The 22863-nt window shown below is 42.7% G+C and overlaps 1 protein-coding gene across 2 annotated transcripts in view; it reads left to right on the forward strand.

The window, feature by feature from the left end:
* The window catches only part of b4galt6 (UDP-Gal:betaGlcNAc beta 1,4- galactosyltransferase, polypeptide 6), a 56814-nt gene that overhangs the window by 9828 nt on the left and 24123 nt on the right, over window positions 1-22863 (forward strand). Inside the window, exons 2-5 of one of the 2 annotated variants that reach the window (XM_075484580.1) lie at window positions 3873-3989; window positions 16061-16174; window positions 16312-16436; window positions 18126-18242. In XM_075484580.1, the coding sequence (XP_075340695.1) occupies window positions 3873-3989; window positions 16061-16174; window positions 16312-16436; window positions 18126-18242 (473 nt within the window). The remainder of the gene's footprint in view (window positions 1-3872; window positions 3990-16060; window positions 16175-16311; window positions 16437-18125; window positions 18243-22863) is intronic. The other variant, XM_075484581.1, reaches the window with a different exon arrangement.

Here is a 22863-nt window from a genome sequence, read left to right on the forward strand (position 1 = left end):
AGAAAGTGGTCACAGGAAGCTGAAGAAGCCTTACAGGGTTGTTTTGATGCAACCGATTGGATTTCTCTTTGTAAGCCACATGGAGATTACATTAATGCCATGACTGAGTGTGTGACTGACTATATAAACTTCTGTGTGGACAACACCATCCCCACCAGAACAGTGAGATGCTTCCCTAATAACAAACCCTGGATCACCAGTGAGCTAAAGGAACTATTGAACAGGAAAAAAAGAGCCTTTAGGGAGCGAGACAGGGAGTTACTGAGGAGTATACAGAAGCAGCTCAAAGTCAAGATCAGAGAGAGCAAGGAGGTGTATAGAAAGAAGCTTGAGAGTAAACTGCAGAGGAACAATATCAGAGATGTGTGGTCAGGAATGAAGAAGATCACAGGCCTCAAGCAGAGGGAGGATCGGATGGATGGAAGTCTGGACAGAGCAAATGAGCTGAACACATTCTTCAACAGGTTCAGTTCAGGAACAAGCTCACCATCCTCCCCTCCTGTTCCCAGCCAAAGAGACATCCCACCCTCCTCTGACCCACAGCTTTCCTGTAACATCTCCACCTCCACCTCAGTCATGGATTCTTCTGCTTCCACTAGTTTGTCATCAACCCAATCAGGAGATGCTGCTGTCCCCTTTGCCTCCCCCTCCCACTTTTCTGTTTCTAGAAGTCAGGTGAAGAGGCAGTTGGAGAGACTGAACCGGAACAAGGCTGCAGGTCCAAATGGTGTCAGCCCCCGAGTCCTGAAGGCCTGTGCAGAGCAGCTCTGTGGGATTCTGCAACACCTTTTCAAACTTATCTTGACCCAAGAGAAGGTACCACTGTTGTGGAAGACATCCTGTCTGGTTCCGGTACCAAAGAAAACTCATCCTTCAGACATCAATGACTACAGACCTGTTGTCCTGACATCCCACATCATGAAGGTCCTGGAGAGACTCCTGTTGACCCACCTGTGTAAGCAAACCAGCACATATCAGGACCCCCTGCAGTTTGCTTATCGCCATGGAGTTGGAGTTGAAGACGCTATCATACACCTGCTTCAACAAACCCACTGTCATCTGGACAAAGCAGGCAGCACTGTGAGGATCATGTTCTTTGATTTCTCCAGTGCATTTAACACAATTCAGCCTGATCTGCTTCGTCTGAAACTCCAGAAGACTCAGGTGGAGGCCTCAACAATCACCTGGATTAATGACTACCTGACAAACAGACCACAGTTTGTCAGACTGAAGAATTGTGTGTCTAACCAGGTGATCAGCAGCACAGGAGCACCACAGGGGACTGCACTCTCACCATTCCTTTTCACTCTGTACACTTCAGACTTCCAGTACAAGTCAGACTCCTGTCATCTACAGAAATATTCAGATGACTCTGCAGTTGTCGGGTGTATCAGAGATGGACAAGAAGCTGAGTACAGAGAGCTGGTGGACCGCTTTGTGGCATGGTGTGGGAACAATCATCTCATCTTGAATGTTAACAAAACAAAGGAGATGATTGTAGATTTCAGGAGAAACAGGGTCAGATCAAACCCTGTTTCCATCATGGGAGAAGAAGTGGAGGTGGTTGAGGAATATAAATACCTTGGTGTTCATGTGGACAACAGACTGGACTGGAGACACAACAGTGAAGCAATCTACAAGATAGGACAGAGCAGACTGTACTTCTTGAGGAAGCTAAGGTCCTTCAAGGTTTGCAACAAGATGTTGCAGATCTTCTACAAGTCTGTTGTTGAGAGCGTCATCTGTTGGGGCAGCAGCATGAGAACCAGGGACCTAAAAAGACTCAACAACCTGATAAAGAAGGCTGGTTCTGTTCTGGGGACGACTGTGGAACCTCTGGAGACAATAATGCAAAGAAGGATTTTGCATAAAATCAAGAGAATTATGGACAACCCTGAACATCCTCTCCATGAGACTGTTATCAGAAAACAGAGTCTCTTCAGTCAAAGGCTTCTTCAGTTTGGATGCAAAACGGACCGCTACAGGAAATCTTTCCTGCCCACAGCCATCAGCATCTATAATAACTCCTTGATTTAATTGAGCTACATCAACATTTAATTTCCCTCTGCGATAAATAAAGTATTTTTGAATTGAATTTGAATTGAATTGAATTGTATTTTACTCCGTAACTATTAATTCCCATTTTTTTTAGACTTCCCTTTTTTTATAAAAGTCTGGTCCGATACACGCGAGTGTTTGCTAAATCACACCGCCCGGCCCAAGAAGAAGAACAGTCGACTCAACGTCACCCAGCCGGTCACCAAGGAAACGTGGTCTCCAACAACGACGCCCAGCCGCTGGTAACCAAGGAAACGTGGTCTCCAAGGACTGACGCTCACCTTGTAAAGAACCACGCTACTCTACGGCAAAAGTAAGGTGCATAAAGTCCTTAACTTTCATCACTCAACAACAAAAAGACTCAACAACCTGATAAAGAAGGCTGGTTCTGTTCTGGGGACGACTGTGGAACCTCTGGAGACAATAATGCAAAGAAGGATTTTGCATAAAATCAAGAGAATTATGGACAACCCTGAACATCCTCTCCATGAGACTGTTATCAGAAAACAGAGTCTCTTCAGTCAAAGGCTTCTTCAGTTTGGATGCAAAACGGACCGCTACAGGAAATCTTTCCTGCCCACAGCTATCAGCATCTATAATAACTCTTTGATTTAATTGAGCTACATCAACATTTAATTTCCCTCTGGGATAAATAAAGTAATTTTGAATTGAATTTGAATTGAATTGAATTTTGAATTGAATTGAATGTGCGAACAGAGGCAAAGCAGAAAGGTCTATGTATGTAAGAGCAAGCTGGCACTGCGGAAATGGCAGCTCTAACCAGTGACGCTGTCATCACTCAGCTGAAGCTCTCATTGATGTGGGGCTGAGCCACATTTGAGAAAAAGACTACCAAACACTTCTGCTGAGAGGATATGAGGGCAATGCCAAAGATTGTCTTTACTTGAATAAATGTACAAAGACAATATATAGAATGTTGAAACAGAGTAATTGTATACTCGGCTTGAAATGGTACTATTTTAGATTTCGTGCAAGCAAGACATATCGAAAAGATTGAGAGATGGGGCATCTTCACCACTATGTAACATTACCTTTTAGGTTAATCCTGACATACCTATGCTCATTATTTCTAGTCAGTTTCACATCATCACTATTGTTGAGGTGGGAATTTTAGGTCTGTTGGACTTCAACTTCAGTGTCATGGTCTCCTTTTTTTTTCTTTTTCTTTTTTAGATTGATTGAGATCATATATTTGATGAGATATTTGCACACCATTTCAATTACCACAACCAAAGGCAGGTCATAGCTCAGATTGGTCCAATTTTTTTCTGATACTGTCCCCAAGTGGCAACAAATGGCTACAACATACGGAGGTTCCTTTGTGAAGCCGCAGTGCGTGTATGAAACTTTTTTTTTATTACATCGTAGAATTATGTTGCTCTGTTCCACATTGATTTGATGCTGATACAGTTTTTCACATGAAGACAGTTTGCAAAAATCTAATATGGTATTTGTGTCTAGTGTCAACTGGACCCTTTATATTTTGTCTGTAATTGCAGAACCACTGCAATGATAGTTAGTCTCATATTTCTTGGGAAGCAGTTCTTTCTTACCTTTCAAATAGTGGGCCATGTTTTATTTTTCATTTTTTTGCTTGAGATGATGTATAAGATAACAAATGATAAACTGAGACAAACGCAGTAGTGTTCCATCCCTTTGGGATTAAAATATGCTTATGTTCAACAGTGATGGCATGAAGAAGTTGCAACAAAACAGAAAGAAACAATTGGAATTGAATGTGTAATTTAATTTGTCAAGCAGACTAAAATGTCTATTTCTGGTCTTCCCATCAGCCAACACTTACTTCTTCATGGTACAGGCTCAAGGCATCATTTTAAGGGACAATGTTCGGACCATTGGCCAGATGATCAGATTGTACACCAACAAGAACGGTACACTCAATGGGACAGGTAAGTTACACATACATGTTACTGGGTGGGTTATTGTCTTGCTGCTGTTTGTAGCTCAATACAAAGTTCTACCAAACATACATTACATTATAAAGTGTTTAGTGGAACTCTACTCCACTTTATTTCAAATGTATTTACAGAATTCAACATGCTTTAGACTTATACAATTGCGTACTATTTAGAACATTTAAATATTTACATGAGCAATTGACTTTATATTAATTTTAAAGATGCATTGGGTATTATGTGTTTTATTATTGTTTTATTGTTACATAGGTGGTGGTGTAGTGAAAAAAAAGTATTGGATATGTAGCTAAAAAGCAACATATATATACAGCTGAGTCGCCGTGTAGAGGCTTGTAAATCTGTACCCCAGAACATCAATGACCTGAGGACCGCCCTTCATGCCAAGCCTCAGGAGACTCAACTCGACTTGTGAACAGCATGATATGTCGTTGTCAAGCTGTAATTGATGCTCAAGGGTACATGACAATTTATTGAGACATTGTCTTTTTTTTTGTTGTGGTATACCCACCGCTGTTGTTGGCTTTTGTTTCAATAAATTGTTTGAGTTGAGAAAATCAGCAGTGCATGCTTCTACCTAAATGCCCTACTTTCATGATATAATATCACTGTAAAGTAGGGCTGCACGATTATGGAAAAAATCATAATCACGATTATTTGGATCATAATTGAAATCACGATTATTAATCACGATTATGGAACAACAATAAACAACTGAATTTTATTGCACTTCTTTCCAAAAAAAAAAACAATTTTCAGTGCAGAATGTAATTTAAAATCACGAAATGAAATCAAGCTAAGAATGTACTATGTAAGGAATAAACAAAATAAAACTGAAATGCAATTATTATTGCACAGTCTTTGCACAACACCTGCTTTTGTTGGACATCGCTAGCCCTGAATCCGAAGTAGCTCCACACAGCCGAAATTGAGCCCCTTCGAGGGACGAGCTCGTCCTTCTCACCAGAGAGACCGGCTGTGGGCTTACCTTCTGCCGCAGCTTCAGCTTGGCTCTTGGTCATTTCAATCATCCTCACCACCAGTTTTGTCTTCCCTTATATAACTACTACTCTGCTCTCACCACTTGAACTTGACACCACTGCTGGCTGCACTAGTGAGGAGCTGCGCGCTTAACTTGCTTGTGGATCAGTTAGGCGGCGTAACAAATAGGTCCATGTTCGCCCCCTGGTTGTTGGCGGACTACTGGTTAAATGCTTGCATGCTAGAGTATAATGCAACTGAACCCGCATTAAGAAAATAAATGTAAAAAAAAAATCACGATTTCCATTTTTCATAATCGTCGCGGCCAAAATCGCGATTTTGATTAAAATTCGATTAATTGTGCAGCCCTACTGTAAAGTGAACTTTTTACATTTTCCATAAATTTCACCTGAAAGCCAAAAATCCCTAACTTTTTATGAATAGTGTGTGTATATATGTATATATATATATAACTGCATACACTATATTGCCAAAAGTATTCACTCACCCTTCCAAATAATTAAATTCAGGTGTTCCAATCACTTCCACAGGTGTATATATTTAAGCACCTGGGCATGCAGACTGCTTCTACAAACATCTGTGAAAGAATGTATCGCTCTCAGGAGCTCGGTTAATTCCAGCATGATAGGATGCCACCTGTGCAACAAGTCCATTCATGAAATTTCCTCGCTACTAAATATTCCACAGTCAGCTGTCAGTGGTGTTATAACAAAGTGGAAGCGAGTGGGAACGACAGCAGCTCAGCCAGGAAGTGGTCGGCCACGTAAAATGACAGAGCGGGGTCAGATGATGCTGAGGCTCACAGTGCTCAGAGGTCACCAACTTTCTGCAGAGTCAGTCGCTACAGACCTCCAACCTTCATGTGGCCTTCAGATTAGCTCAACACTGTGTAGAGAGCTTCATGGAATGGGTTTCCATGGCAACTGCATCCAAGCCATACATCACCAAGTGCAATGCAAAGCGTCGGATGCAGCGTCGGACTCTAGAGCAGTGGAGACGCCTTCTCTGGAGTGACCAATCACGCTTCTCCATCTGGCGATCTGATGGAGGAGTCTGGGTTTGGCGGTTGCCAGGGGAACGGTACTTGTCTGACTGCATTGTGCCAAGTGTAAAGTTTGGTGGAGGGGGGATTATGGTGTAGGGTTGTTCTTCAGGAGCTGGGCTTGGCCCCTTGGTTCCAGTGAAAGGAACTCTGAATGCTTCATACCAAGAGATTTTGGACAATTTCATGCTCCCACCAAGAACCTGACTGGCCTGCACAGAGTCCTGACCTCAACCCGATAGAACACCTTTGGGATGAATCAGAGCGGAGACTGTGAGCCAGGCCTTCTGTCCAACATCAGTGTCTGACCTCACTGATGTGCTTCTGGAAGAATGGTCAAAGATTCCCTGAAACACTCCTAAATCTTGTGGAAAGCTCCCCCAGAAGAGCTGAAGCTGTTATAGCTGCAAAGGGTGGGCCGACGTCATATTAAACTCTATGGATTAAGAATGGGACGTTACTGAAGCTCATATGCGTCTAAAGGCAGATGAGTGAATGCTTTTGGCAAAATAGTGTATATAGATATATACACATACGCATATATATGTTTATGTGTAAAGGTATATGCCAAATACCTTTTGGCAAACTCGAAACATGCTTTCTTCTTTTTTTCTGTAAGCAGTGGGGTTTTTTTTGGCCACTCTTCTGTAAAGTCCAGCTCTGTTGAGTGTACAACTTATAGTGGTCCTATGGACAGATACACGAATCTCCTCTGTGGAGCTTTTCAGCTCCCTCATAGTTACCTTTGGTCTCTTTCTTGCCTCTTCAATTAATGCCCTCCTTGATTTGGTCTGTCAGTTTTAGTGGATGGTCCTTTCTCTTGGCAGGTTAGTTGTGGCATCATATTTTTTCCATTTGATGAAGAGAGATTTAACGGAGCTCAGTGGGATTTTCAAAGTTTCAGATATTTTTTATAACCCAACTCTGATTTATAAATCTTTGTTGCTGACCTGTTTGGTGAGCTTCTTCTTAATCATCCTTGGTGGTGCCTCTTGTTGCACACTCTGGGGACTAAGGTGGACCTCTCACTAATGTTGTGCCCTCTGAAAGATTATTGGTAGCACAAGAACCCACACAGTTCTAGAGAGACCGTTATTGGCTTACCTAGATAAGCATGTGAACCTGAAAAGCCTTAAGGGAGCCTCTTAGGTTTGATGATTAATTTGGAGTTGGAGCCCACTCTCATCCCGACAATGTTCTTTGATTTCTGCAGTGCTTTGAATACAAATCAGCCTGTACTGTTATGTAAGAAGCAGAGGAAAATACAGGCGGATGCCACCACAGCTTTATTAATTACCGTAAATTCCGGACTATAAGCCGCTACTTTTTTCCCAGGCTTTGAGCACCGTGGCTTATAATACAGTGTGGCTAATATGTTGTATGAAACATTTACCCTCGTAACATTAGACCAATAAAATTTACGAACAGTTCACAGAGGTCCAATGAAATTGTACAATAAATCAAACACACTTGCACTACCAAATTATTGTAAATTGGTCATTTGTACTCACCCTCAACATGGAAAACAAACGAAGACATGCATGATTCAAGAAGGCGATCAATGACTTTTCCTGCTAGGCTACTGTCTTTTTTTATCAGCCGTGTTACAGGCACTGTTCGAAAAAAAAAGTTTGTTTATGTTACCATACACATTTAATTAAAAGTTAAAAAATCCTCATGTGTAACATCTCTCTGTGTAAATATCTCATATTACAATGTGGACACCTGCGGCCTATACAAGTACAAAATGGATTTTCTTTTTAAAATTAGAGGGTGAGGCTTATATTCAGGTGCGCTCTATAGTCCGTAATTTACAATATTTACTACCTCACAAACAGACCACAGTTTGACACAGGAGCAAAGGAGCACTACAGGGAACTGTAATCTCACCATTTCTCTTCACTCTGTATCGGTGGTGTAGTTTATTTTTTTGTCGTGGGTAAACTGTCTATACTCATACTCACCCACCAACACCTCATAAGCACCATCACCACCTTGTGTCTGATGCTGCCTCCTAACATGTTGCTAACATAACCAGTCTTTAAGAATGCTCTCAAGATGTATACTGTAGGCTGGGCATTAGTGAATGCGTTTCAAATTCAAAGGTTTTTTATTCATGTACTGAGAAAACCTGAATTGAAGTGCTGGATAGTGGTAAGATTGCCACCTTTCGTGTAGGTGACCTGGGTTCAAATGCCCTGCATGAAAGGTACTAACTCCAGTAGGGGTCTTTAGGCAAGACCACCTTACCCTACCTGCCTACTTGTAAGTCGCTTTGGATAAAAGCATTTGCCAAATGCATAAACATAAACAATAAACATAAACAAGGCAGGTATAAGTGGCAACATAACCAAGTACAAAGAAGCTTAGCTGCAGGTATTGCAGATAAACGAAGGCAGGTAAACTTAGGAGGGTCTAAGGTGAAGAGAGTGGCAATTCAGTTTGTTAAAGAGGGGGAGAAAGTTAATAAGACGATAAGGAGGCACGGCAGCTTGGAGGATGCTTGTGATTGGGAGATGCAGGTAGATTTAGGAGATAAGCTTGTTGTTCCCCAAGAAATAGCCTCTACAAATCTAAGGCAGTAGAATGAGAGTTTATTTCATAGAGCTGACTGTTCCTTGGGAGGAATTAGTAGCAGAAGCATATGAAAGGAAAAAGCTTAGGTATGTAGAGTTGGGGGCAGAAGCAGAGCAGCGAGGATGGAAGGTTAGAATCTGTCCAGTGGAAGTAGGATGTAGAGGATTTGTTGCAAAGTCTGTTGTCTCATTGTTGAGGGAGCTGGGTGTAAGTGGACAGAGTGTGAGGAAAATAGTGAAGGAAGTGTCAGATGAGGCAGTAAAGTCCAGTCAGTGGATTTGGATTAGAAGAAGCAATAGCAGCTGGGGGCCCAGCAGGGGGGGCACTTAGGGTAAACAGACTTTTGGAAAAAGCAAAGAAGAAGTTCAAGCTATTCAAGTGGAGGGTGAAGGCCCATGTGAGCCTTTTGAAACCAGGCGGCCATCTTAGGTGAGTTGGCTTTGAGTGAGTTGTATGGCTTTGTTTTTGCTGGAATTTTTAGTGATTATAGGACTGTTTAGGTGAGTTTGTCTGCTGAATCTGCAAGTGTGTCTTGTTCTGCCTCCACCTCTGGCACCCTCTATACTTTCATTACCCCCTACCAGAACCAGGGTTTGAATCCCATTCCTACTTATCTTTACCTCTTTTATTTCTACCCCTACCCGAACCAGGGTTTGCATCCCCACCCCACTGTGACTGGTGTGCAGTTGGTGAGAGGCTGAGGTAGATTATGGTTGTTGTGGTGTTAGGGGCAGTGTTGGCTGGCATTAGGGGGGTGACTCTGGGACGCCAGTGGTCATTGTCTAGCCTCCTGGAGGTGTCGTGGGCCCAACTAGACGAAACACTGATGAAAGGAGGTTCCCACCTGATGACTCCAATGACATGTTGGTCAGCACCGATCACTGGTCTATATTATAGGGATTTCTTTAGCACAAGTTTCTTGTGTTTACCATATATATTTCATAATATATTAGACCCTCCAGAAAAACGCGGGCATAAATCCTTGATTACGCGGGCTAAAATCCTTGATCTTGCGGGCTAAAATCCTGGATTTTGTGATTGAATATGCGGGTTTTTTAATGATTTTATGCCGTGAAATTGCGAAAAGTTGCGAAAAGTTGCGGAAACTTGCGAATTGTGCAAAAAGTTGTGAATTATGCAAAGTTGCAAAATATGCTGCTACTGAATGAAAAGGAGTCATTTTAAAGACCTCCTATGATAAACAAGCATACTGGAACCAAGTTACTTCTTAGAAGGTTTTTTTATTTTAACAACTTGAGCAGTTTCACAATACATACACACGTGCGCGCGCACACACACACACACACTTCTCGGTCTCATTCTGTTTCATTTATTCTTTATTTGGCCTATTTCAAGCTTGTACGCTACTCACCTCGTTTCTGGTAGCCCCCACAAGGGTTTTGGAGGTTGATGCCTCGGTGAACGTCAGCTGTCTGGCTTTAGCTTTCCTTTCCGCAGCTGCAGAAAGCATTTTCAAATGTTTCGCGCTGGTGAAGTGGCACGTCACCGACGATTTTCTTTTATGCTCCAACACACAGTTGCAGGGGGTGCAGAATAGTTTCACCCCGCTTTCGTGCAAGACATCGGGGTACTGGTTTGCCCGGTCTTTGGCAGTAATGTGCGTCGGTAGGTGAGATCGATTAGCTTCTTTCATTTTGTCTCTCGTTAATTTTCTCTGGAGGGCCTAATATATTTAATCTCTTTTGCTATGTGATTCGACAATTTTTGCAAGATAGTATGCTGTTCTGAATCCTGCCTACCCTCTTCAGTGAGCTCCTGGGATATTTTGTGTGCCCTGGACATCTCATGTCGCTGAATCTTGTTCCTCAAAGAAGTTGTAGATGTTGATCTGTTTGGGTTTGAGGACTGGATCTTAAAGAATGCCCACTCTTCAGATACAGACAGTCTTTGCTCTATGAGGACGCCAGTTGACTTTGTGGAGCTGCAAACAGCACAACCTGGAAGTAAACAAAACCATGACTAATTAGCATAATCATAACAGTGTTTTATTCACATTAGCAACAACATCTGAAGAATCTGACTAAAATGTACTCAAAACTATTGAATGAACTGTTACAATATTCCCATCATGACTAACAAATTTATGAAATACAGACAAAAGGAGGAAAATACAGGCTCTCAAAAAATAATACCATCTAAAAGTTCATTTATTTCAGTAATTCTCAAGTGAAATTTGTTTATTATATTGGTGCATTACACACAGAGTGATATATTTCAAGCATTTATTTCTTTTAATTTTGATGATTATGGCTTACAGCTGTCAAACCTAAAATGCAGTATCTCAGAAAATTACAATATTGTAAAAAAATTAAAAAAGTTGAACAGTTCTAAATACTGTGGAGGGTGATTGGTGAGTGAGTGCAGCTGATGATAATGAATTCAGGTATCTTAAATAAAAAAATGTTTTAGTGTATTCTGTCATAAAACGTTATCTGATAAGATATTTACTGACAAGTAAATGGCAGTATGTAGTAAAAAAAAAAGAGAGAGCTTTGTAGACTTTAAAGTTTTGGAATAAAGATAACACAGGATTTCAAAATTGACCAAAAATGGGAAAAAGTCAGTTAAATCACCTCAACTAGTTTTCCACAATCTGGTCATTTTCTGGAAAACTTCAAATTGTCCAATAAAATGTGTTTCGTAGTGTCTAAAAACTGAGGTCATTGTGTTTGGCAACAAAGAGAAGAGGTTTGCTGTCAGTAAACATCTTGAGTCACTGTCTCTAGAAACTAAAGACCAAGTCCGAACCTCGGCGTGCTGATAGACTCAGACCTGACCTTCAACAATCATATCAAATCAGCCACCAAATCAGCCTTTTATCAACTTAAGAACATATCCAGAATGAAGGGTTTCATGTCCCAAACAGATCAGGAGAAGCTGATTCATGCTTTCATCTCCAGCAGACTTGACTACTGTAACGGTCTTCTGACTGGACTCCCCCAAAAGAGTCTCAAACAGCTGCAGCTCATTCAGAACGCTGCAGCCCGAGTTTTAACCAGAACAAAGAGATCACATCACATCACCCCAGTTCTCAAGTCTTTACATCGGCTCCTGGTCAGATACAGAATAGATTTTAAAGTTCTGCTACTCGCCAACAAATCACGGAATGGTTTAGGTCCAGAACACATGAATGACATGCTAGCAGAGTATAAACCCAGCAGAGCTCTGAGATCTACTGACTCAGGTCAGATAGTGGAGCCCAGAGTTCAGACTGGACCCGGTGAAGCAGCTTTTAGCTGTTATGCTGCTCACAACTGGAACAAACTACCGGCAGCTTTTAGCCGTTGTGCTGCACACAGCTGGAACAAACTACCAGCAGCTTTTAGCCGTTGTGCTGCACACAACTGGAACAAACTACCAGCAGCTTTTAGCCGTTGTGCTGCACACAACTGGAACAAACTACCAGCAGCTTTTAGCCGTTGTGCTGCTCACAACTGGAACAAACTACCAGCAGCTTTTAGCCGTTGTGCTGCACACAATTGGAACAAACTACCAGCAGCTTTTAGCCGTTGTGCTGCACACAACTGGAACAAACTACCAGCAGCTTTTAGCCGTTGTGCTGCACACAACTGGAACAAACTACCAGCAGCTTTTAGCCGTTGTGCTGCACACAACTGGAACAAACTACCAGCAGCTTTTAGCCGTTGTGCTGCACACAACTGGAACAAACTACCAGCAGCTTTGAGCCGTTGTGCTGCACACAACTGGAACAAACTACCAGCAGCTTTTAGCCGTTGTGCTGCACACAACTGGAACAAACTACCAGCAGCTTTTAGCCGTTGTGTTGCACACAACTGGAACAAACTACCAGCAGCTTTTAGCCGTTGTGCTGCACACAACTGGAACAAACTACCAGCAGCTTTTAGCCGTTATGCTGCACACAACTGGAACAAACTACCAGCAGAACTGGAATCAGCCCCAACTGTAAGCACTTTTAAATCCAGGTTAAAAACATTTCTCTTTCAGTGTGCTTATGGTTGAGTTTATATATTTATATTTATCTTTTAACTGTGTTTTAATTTTTATTCTATTTTTTTTATTCTCTTTAAAGGCCTACAGAAAGGTGATTTTTTTGCACAAAACTGAAATAGCAGATCGATTCCTTATATACCATGGATTTTTTTTATGATTTTAAAATAATTTTAGGCCCCTGGATAGTCCTGATTAGGCCCAATAAACTATCACCACATTTGACTCGAATTTGGCAAACTGGAACGACAGGTGCGTGACGTCACGAGTGCCAGCTGCTGGAACAACCCCCAGTAGTTCCAGTAGCGAAGCCAGCAGTTTGCCAGACCTGGACAGCTTCTTCACAGTAAATTTCGATGTGTGCCGCAGGACGTCGCTTGGAAATAGCAAACGTTGGGATCAGTGCAGTTTTTATTGTGAGTAGATATACGAAGTGCGTGTGTTGCCCTCAGCAGCAGCAGCTCACACCACCGGGGACAGAGGAAGCAGAGAGACCTGCGGTCGGACAGGAATCCACCTGGTGGAGAGCGGACACACTCTCCGCCAGGTGGAGAGTGGAAATCAGCCGGCAGAGCGATCATGTCCACGTCGGGGCTCTTGATGATCGCTCTGCCGGCTGATTTCAGGACAACCATCCCGCGGTGTGTCCGCTCTCCGCAAAGGTGGATTCCCCCTGAGTGTCCGCACCGCAGGGAGCTGAACAGGGCGGGATGGCTCCGGCTGATTTCACCAGAGAGGAGGCAGGCGGACAGGGAGACACAGACACAAGTTCCGACCGCAGGTCTCTCTGCTTCCTCTGTCCCCGCAACATTTGAAACTTTTCAGGTGAGAAAGTAGTCGTTTAGATCCCCAACGTGTTGAAAACCTGACAAAATACCGGCTGTTTACCATTTTGTTCCGACGAATTCGGCGCTGCTAAAGCTAGCCGCAGTGAGTAACGCACTTCCGGTTATTTTGACAAAATAAAATACCCGTTGCCTTTTATCATAGGGAAAACAGGAAGTGAACCTACCCTCGTTGTAGCTAGCTTGAAACTGCCGTTTTGACAGGAAATGACGGTATGCCGGGTTGCCGCCGTCCTGCAGTGCTTCTTTGATTTCTTTGCTTGCTTTTGATTTCTTTGATTGAGCCCGAAAGTCGCTAAGTCGCTAGATTATTTTTTTTTGTCGCCAGAGATGGCCAAAAGTCGCTAAATTGGCAACACTGAGGCAGCCAGGAAAAACCATTGCACTTGTGACGTCGCACGGAAGCCCCGCCCCCAGTCTGGAATTCCAGGAAGGTTTCCTAGCGGCAAATTCAAAATCGCAAATTTCATGCGTTTATGAAATGTTTTGGTGTAGAGTCCAATGATCATTATTGTTCCTCTGTGTATGTATTATCATTATGTATTGGGTGTAGTGTCAGCTTTCTGTAGGCCTTTAAATTGCTTGTTTTTATGCTGCTTTATGCTGTTCTTTTAAATGCCTTGTCTTTGTGTAAAGCACATTGAGTTGCCTGTGGTATGAACTGCGCTATACAGTGAACCCTCGCTATAACGCGGTTCACCTTTCACGGTCTCGCTGCTTCACGGATTTGCATCGTGCATTGTGTTCTGCATTCTGATTGGCTAAACAGTCTCTCCGCTTCTTCTCTACCTGTGTGTCAATAACGTTGCGGTTTAATATGTACACGTACACGTTCATTACATTTCTCAAACATAATCGATGGTGGCATGTCGGTATATATAAATCTTTTTGCCCAGAAGAAAAAAGAGCGACAACAACTACCGATAACTAAGCTCTTATCTTGAAAAAACACACCTGCACCGCGGGCTTTAGAAGAAAAAAGCGCTACAGAGCGGAGTCAGGATGCAGCGGCTCAGTCAGAAGAGCAGTGAAATACATGTGAGTCACTATTTGTCCTACAGTACTTTGTATTTTTTTTCAAAATCATTTTTCATTTTCTCCCGTTCTAATCCAATGACTCGGGTCGCGGTGGGGCGGTGCTGATCTCCGCAATTTGAAGCCTTCAGTTTGTATTGATGATTAAAATGATTATTTTACAGTAGGCTACAGTAGTTATTTGTAAAAAAAACAAAAAAAAAAACAACGTTTATACAGTACTTTTATTTGTTAAACAAATGCTTGGACCTTTAAAACGGCTTTGTTCTTTGGTTTCAATGCATTATGCAGTATTTCATTGTATAATAATTGTAAAAAAAAAAAGGTTTCTACTTCACGGTTTTCGCCTAAAACGGGTTCTTTTTGGAACGTAACCCCCGCGAAAAACGAGGGTTCACTGTATAAATAAAGATGCCTTGCCTTGCCTAAAGAAACTAGAAACATGCAACATACCATTCCAGAGGTTCAGCTTCAGCTTTTATTCTAAATGACTGATTTTGCCCTCATTTTTATCAACAACTCTTAAAAATGAAAACATCTTTCAAATGTTGTTGTGACTTGTGAGATCAGTTGTAGAGCACACATGGGCATAATTTGAACCCATTTTAAAGCAGCATCATAGCTTGTCATGATGTCGCACTATAGTTTGATGTTTTAGTTCAGTTTCCGGATAGGTGACCTTTTAATTAATTAAAACTAGACTGTTTTTGGTCCTCCAGGAGGAAAAAAGGAGAAAAAGTTTGCTTTGCCCTGGTTCAAAGAGGAAAAAATCAGATCAATTTAAATCACAAACGTGATAAAGGCCCCGAAGGCCAGAACACACCAGTGCAAAATTCTGTTCATCAAAACAGCAGGCCTTATCATTTTCTTTTATCCCCACACTGGCGGGGACTGGCCTTGCAGCAGCGTTTCATTATTCACCATCCTGCAGCACTTCCCAGGACTGTCCTATTGACAAACTTCTCTTCTTTTATTATACCCACTCCATGCCAACAAACCCTAGCTCCCAGCACTTAACAAATCTTTGATGGTTCAGTTTTTTTAATGATTTTTTTCCCCCTGCTTTTATAGCAGTGCTGTTTTATGTCAAAGGTTCTTTTAAAATGGATAAAGAGAAATTATTGCACTAAAATCTGCACTGAGTTACAGTTGTCTCACAAATACATGTTGTATCGCCATAATTGTTCGAATCAGCATGCCAAGGACACACTTGTTCATTTCGCTTACATGTTATGAGAAAAAATCCTACTTGGTTTGACTGCTATTATCTTTAATAAAACCATGGAGGAGGAAAGTTTGAACAGCCCTGTAATAGTTGGATTAATCTGACTGGTTTGATCAGAAGACCAATGAACCCACTGCTGCCGTGTGTCTGTGCAGTCATGTGAGTGCAGCAGTTCACACGGTGAGGTGTTGAATGTGTTACTTGGTCCCATCTACTTCAATTGTTGTCACAATTTCAGGGTGTTTTTCAGAAATGACAGATCCATTTGTTTCTGTTAGATGACTGGAAGTTTTGATTATTCAGAACCACCTGATTTCTCTCTTTGCTGCAGACTATCCAGATGGCAGTAACTCCAGTGAATACCTGGCCCAACCAACTACGTACCTCCCTGAGAACTTTACCTACACCCAGAACATGCCCTGTCCAGAACGATTACCTTCTATGAGTTAGTAAACTCGTATTTAACTTAATGAGATGGGGATTATGTCTTTACGTTGTTGTTGTGTTTGTTGTTTTTGATTTTTTTTTGTGTGTTGTCTCAATGAAATGAAATAACTAAATAAATAAAACCACTCTCCACAGAGGGTCTTATGGAAGTGAACATGACAGAGATCCCTATGGAAGAGATAGAACTGAAGTTCTCTAGGCTTTTTGACATTGAGTTTGGAGGCCATTGGAAACCAAAGGACTGCAAACCCCGTTGGAAGGTGGGTTTATTCAAGTTTAGTATTTGTATACATTTGTATAGTGCAAGGCCAAAATAAAATCACACACTCTAATATTGTGTTGGACAACCTTTAGCTTTGCTTACAGCATGCACCCACCATGGCATTGTTTCAAGAAGTTTATGAAATATGCAATTGAAAATAAGAATTTTTGTTCTTAATTGCTTGCCTGGTTAAATAAAGGTAAAAATATATATATATCATTCCATTCCTTTCTGCCCAGAGTGGCCATCATTTTTCACTTGTACCAAAGGGGGGGCATATGTCATATTTTTTCCCCCTCTTACTCTTCTTTGTTCTCCCTGCCACTGCGGTAAAGTCAGCCTTCACATCTACTGTTTTCAGACGAGCTCCCCTTGATGCCCACATTCTGATCGCTGCAGCAGTGCTTTAATAAGAGCTTCTTTCTGTGTTCCACTGTCATGGAGGGGCAGCGTGACAGTCTTGTTAATGGGAATGTTTTTGTGTGAGAGGCTGAAACTGCACTACACATAGCTATACAGTCAAACAAGATTTCAGTATTTTGGGTAATAAAATCCTAATAAATAGATGTGTGAATGGGTTGCCAAATTGACTTTCCCTGTCATTCATTTGACATTTACATGCTCACCTTCTACCTGTGTGTTCTTTCTCCAGGTGCTTCAGTTTCCTCCCATGGTCCAAAGTCATGCATGTTAGGACAATTGGTGATTCCAAATTGACCAAAGCTACAAGTGTAAGCATGCCTGGTGGTCTGTCTCTGTTAGCCCTGTGATTGTTTGGAGGCTGTATTGCCTTTTGCCCCATGACAGCTTAGCACCATTACCTTTTGTTTCCACTGGATGTGATGTGCACTGTATTCCAGCTTCAGCATTTTTAGTATTTTCTCAGCGTTTCAAAAGCTGAGCACATTGTCTGCCTGACTGTGCAAGTCACAATCAGTGGGTCAAAATGGCCGTTTCAATTTCAATTCTAAATATTTACCTGGTCACTCACCTACTCCCAAAACCCCTAACCCCATGATAGATCAGTTCCCCTTTGTCGTCTTTGCTGTTGTCTTTTTCAAAAACAAGAACATTTTCTGTGGGCTCATATTACATCTTGTATTTCACATTGGCTGAACCTCTTGTTGTCCATAATTTCAGTCCTCTGACCGGATTATGTCTGGATTTATTCTGCAGATTATATTGAATGAATGTCTACACGCTTTGTTTAGAAAATTGACTGGAATCCCTGTGGAGCTTGACTCCCTATCTGGCTCATCTCACAGTTGGCCTGGCTTCATTCAAAAATAGACCTGGGTCTGGTGGAAACATGAGCGGGGACTAGAATCACCGTGATTGTTTCTACTCTGCAGCACTTTTAGATTTGTTTTACAAATGTAAAGTGCTTAGTAAGTAAGACACATCATTATTATCATTATTGTTAACTTAACTCTGGTGACCACATCCCAGCTGCTACAAGTTGCAACAAATAGAGGTGAAAACTTTCAAATGTCAGAGATAAATCCAAAATATTAACAGTGGACACAAGACATTCTGTGATGGACTATGTACCGTACCCTCTCCTCCCCCATGGCAGCTCAGATATTCTTCAGCGCGTTAAGCAACAACAAGCTCACTCTGAGCCGGTTTGTGAAGCCAGAATCCAAAGTGTAAAATGATGTGCTGCTTCTGATTCTGATGTGTGCAGGTGGCTATCCTGATTCCCTTCAGGAACCGCCATGAACATCTCCCCATCCTCTTTCAACACCTCATCCCCATGCTACAGAGACAGCGACTGCAGTTTGCCTTCTACGTCATTGAACAGGTACAGTCCAGTGACATCAGGGTTTTAACTGCAGAGAACTCTTTGTGTGAATCCACAAATTTGACCCGAAGCTGAATGAAACTCTTATGAACATGTGCTGTGTGGCTTGAGATATTTTGTCTGACTTTGTAATTTATTAAGTGCGTACAGTGTGTACAGTCATCAAAAACTTTTAAAAGGTCTGGAAAAACTGCTTAATCTGGAAAGTAATCTGTGCGTGTTTGTTTTTCTTTCCCATTTTTTTGCTGCGTTTTTGTAAGATTTCTGTGTCCCATTTGAAGGGAGGTTAAACTCAATCCATATTAAATGTTAGCTGGTTAATTATTAAACAAATGAAACATAGCTAGTAGGGATGTTAACCCATGACTGTATGACAGATGGTTGACTGAATCAACGTCGTCCGGTTAGAATTTTTCTGCCGTCGGTTTAAAAAAAAACAAATAAAAAAAAAAACCCTCACTATATCTTTAGAAATGTTATGTGAGCATGAGCCAACCCACGATGGAAGGACAACCGCAGCAGAGCTCACGTAGCGTCCTCCTCAGAGGTCCTCTCTTACACCGGTTGCTATGACAACTTGTACATCGTACATGACGGGTCCTGTCTGCGCAGTTAAAAAAAAATCGCCACTATTAACCTAAATAAAGCCAATGTGAAGCACGTTACCCATTATCCCATTCTCACAGTCATTTTGACGTGAGAAGTTAAGTGTTGCGTGTAGGCTAATGCAAATGTATCCTGACGGCAATATTGTGACAACCTTCACTGCCAGCTTGTTAGTGGCTGCGTGTGGACTACGACATAATGATAATTGTAACACTGTAATGGCAAAAGACACAAGACTAACTTATCCTACTTGTTGTGATATATTCATCTGTACTTAAATGGCAAGACGACAGGAACTTATTGCAAAGGATTTTGTGCAGCATAGGCTACGCCACAGAGGCTGTTGGCATTCGGTAAGTTTTTTTTTTAACAAAGTCATTGGTTAACCTACTTTCCTGTAACACCGCCAAATGCACCGTTCTCTGTTTGTGACTTTGTAACGTGGGCTTTTAACAGCCCGAGTTCGGTGCCGCGTTTGATTCGTGTTTAAAAAGTACCGTGACTGGAAGGGCGCCGTTGCGCGTAATGTGTGGCTGTGCGTGTCTGCGCAGGCACAGCAATTATTTTTCTACCCAAAACCCTTATTCCTCCACAAGTACGCCTAGAACTAGTGGTCAATGATTGGGGAAAATGTATAATACCAAGGGCACGAACTAACATTGATTGTGTGATGGGAGCCTAACCATTCTAAAATGGGGGCATAACTGGTTCCACGAGGCAGAGAAAGACGCGCGACAGGACACAGATATCATAAATGGCACTTATAGAATTTTCGGTGACCAACTTTAATCGACTAATGAGGCTCAGTGGTCGGTCAAGAATTTTTTTAAATTTCGACATCCCTAATAGCTAAATAGAAACATTTATTTGTAGATATTTTGACAGAGACACAATTTTGATCAATTCGTCACTGTACTCCATCACAGGGACCTGGAAAATAAGCAAATAAATGAGTAGTCTTTTGATTTAATTCAAGATAGTTTATAGTTAGTGTGGCCTAATGGGCAGGGGATGGTGTCCATGACTGATAAGAGCTTGGCTGGCATCTTTCTCTCCCCCACCACCCTCACAGGTTCAGGAGGGCATCCCAAGACAGAGCTGGCTTTTTTGATCACATTGTCCACCCTCTCCCTGTCAGCTGCTGTGATGCTGAAGTAGAAGAAACAATCTGATGATAACTGCTGACACAGAAGATAGACAGCTGAGCAAAATCTACCTACTGGGGCTCGATAAACTGATTAGGAAGACCAGCTCTGTCCTGGGATGCCCTCTCCATCCAGTGCAGATGTTGGGAATCTGAAATCTCCAAAGGTGTTGTGTTACAGCAATGTTATAAAAAAATTATAGCATTATATTATCTATCTTTATGCTTTTCACTAAAATTACTTAGGCCATTTAATATAATGTTAAAATCTATGCACAATCCAATAGTATGTTTACATATTAATCTCCTGGTGAACCCTGCAAATGTACAACCATGTACATGAATTTGTCGTCATGTTGAAGAGGCAACAAAGAGGCCATGAAAAGCTCAAGCGAATGTAAAGCAAAACAGTGTGGTGTGGGTCTGGAAACGAAATGTGAACTGCAGTATCTCACCGTCTGGGCTGTCCAGGGTAGGTTCATGTGCATAACAAATGTCAGTGTGCTTCACTTCAAAATGACTCAGAAGCACATTTTTAGGTTTTAAGGTTAACAAACGTCTTTAGTGTTGCTTTAAGACCTGTTATTGCAATACAGCCAGACCTTAAAATTGTGACATTTTTACTTTTTTTTTCTTACCCCTTGTCCTGTCCAGCATTGTGGCAGCAGAATTGTAATCTGAATACCGTTTATGCCAAACACACTTGCCAAGGGAAGCTTTATGAATGTAAAGCTCCCCTTGATGCCCATCAACTCCTTATTTATTTATTTATTTTTGTTACAATACTTTACATGTGATAGTGCCGAACGGACCGGGGGACAGAGAGGGAGAGGGAAGAAGGAAAAAGGAACAGAAATAGGAAGAGACAATCATAGAAAACAATGAAAAATCAGACAACCAGCTGCTACACCTGTAAAATCAAAACTGAAGACAATCCACGGCCTCTGTGGGGAATCCAGCCTTAGAGCCACCAGGAGCACCTGTAAGCAGACAAGAAGAGAACAAACACACAAACAAACAAAAAAGCACAAGCAGCAGCAATCTCATATAATACAACTGTGGATACAGATGACCTTAAACCACAGGACAACACAACAACTGCTTAGCGAGCATGCTACGGGGCTAATGAATGTGTGTGCGTGTGCATGAACAGGCGATACACATGGCACAGGTTCCATATGATAGGGCCACGGTACACCCCCCCCCCCCCCCCCAGCAATCAGAAGCAGGCAGAGAGGGCCCCCAGACCCAGGCCACCAACAGCCCCCAAGGTGCACAGAACCCGGGAAGCCCACCGTAGGAACAACCATGCATCCACCCAGAAGACTGCAGAGGAACAACAAAGCCCCCACAAGCATAGGGCAGAGGCCCGCTGGTGACCAGAGGTGGCAGCCCATCAGCCCCGCCAGGCCCCCGCCACCCAGACATGGGCTGCGCGCTGGACCTGGGCCCCACGAGCCCGAGCTCCCCAAAACCCCCCGGCAGAGGCCTCGCCCAACACCCGAGAGGGCCAGGCGCCTCAGACAGCCAAGGGCAGTGGGCCAGCGCCTGCCTCAGTGTTCCTGGGCAAGCGCCCCGGGAGTCAAGACGTGCCAACAGGTGGGTGAAGCCGCGAGCAGCGGGAAGAGGCAATGTCCCCCCCCTAGGCCAGAGGACAGCAAGACCCAGACCCAGTCACCCCATAAATCAGATAAGGAAAAAAAATTTAATAATATAAATAATAAATAAATAAATAAATAAGCACACACTCGCAAAGCACATGCATCCATGTGTGGCGCAGCGGGCACATCTGGGGGCCAGCAGCTCCCAGCCACCACAGTCCCCGAACCAGCAGGACAACTCCTCCTCCTGCCCCCCCCCCACAGCAACCAGGCAACGGGTGCGGGAAGACCCCTTCCCTCTCCCCTCTGGCTCTTCCATATTTTCTAATAGTGAGCATTTAAAATTGAGGGGCAGGCAACCTTGTGGAACTGGGAGCGTGGCCCTCCGGGCAGCCTACATACCCAAAGAGCCCTGCCCACCAGATACCACTCAGTGCTATCAGCCCCCAAGACCTAATGAATGAATAGCATTTATTGTCATTACACCTTACAGCATAACGAAATTACAGTTCCAGTACACCCATCCGGACAGACAAACATGGAAAACAGACAGGGGAGACAGGTGACCATGGCCATGCGCTCCTTGCGGTGCGCTGCCAGGAGAAAGGGGGCACGCAGCTCATTGAAGAGCGCAGCCGCTCCTTTAATAAGAGAAAGAAAGGACCCACATTAGGTGTAGTTTGAGATCGCAAAAAACCTCAGCACAAAAAGCAACACATACACACACAACATCATTAAGCAATGGGACCAGTGAAGAGGTGAGGAATTGCGTGTGTTATCAATGAGCATGTGTGTGTGTGCATGTGTGTGTGTTCAATAAGTCTGCGCAGTGTATTTGTACAAAAGTGTACACTTTCACACTGAAGGGCGCACCCTAGGTAGCAGCCTGTTGCAGCAGCTCCCGGTGATTTATTTATTTTTTTTTCCCCTTTTTCGTCCTTTCTATCACTTTTTCTTAGTTGTGTGTTTCTTTCTTTTTAGTATTTATTATAAACATCCCCTACAATGGCCACTTTTTGTTTCGGGAGTTTTTTGGTTTGTTTTCTCCTCTTTTCATCACTTTTTGTCACGGTGAGCTACGCACAGAGGAGCCACGGCATTGTTTACACCCGCGACCAGCTGATAGCCCTGTGTAAACCTGCGCTACTGCCCGGAGCGAGGCAGGACATCCCGAAGGAGCTGCAGAGGAGACGCCGGGGCTGCAGAGCTGGAGTCTGGCGGAGAACCAGGAAGAGGAGATTTAAGCCTGCAGTCCCAGCAACAATAATTG

This window comes from Odontesthes bonariensis, chromosome 15 (genome assembly GCF_027942865.1).
Source record: "Odontesthes bonariensis isolate fOdoBon6 chromosome 15, fOdoBon6.hap1, whole genome shotgun sequence".
NCBI lineage: Eukaryota > Metazoa > Chordata > Actinopteri > Atheriniformes > Atherinopsidae > Odontesthes > Odontesthes bonariensis.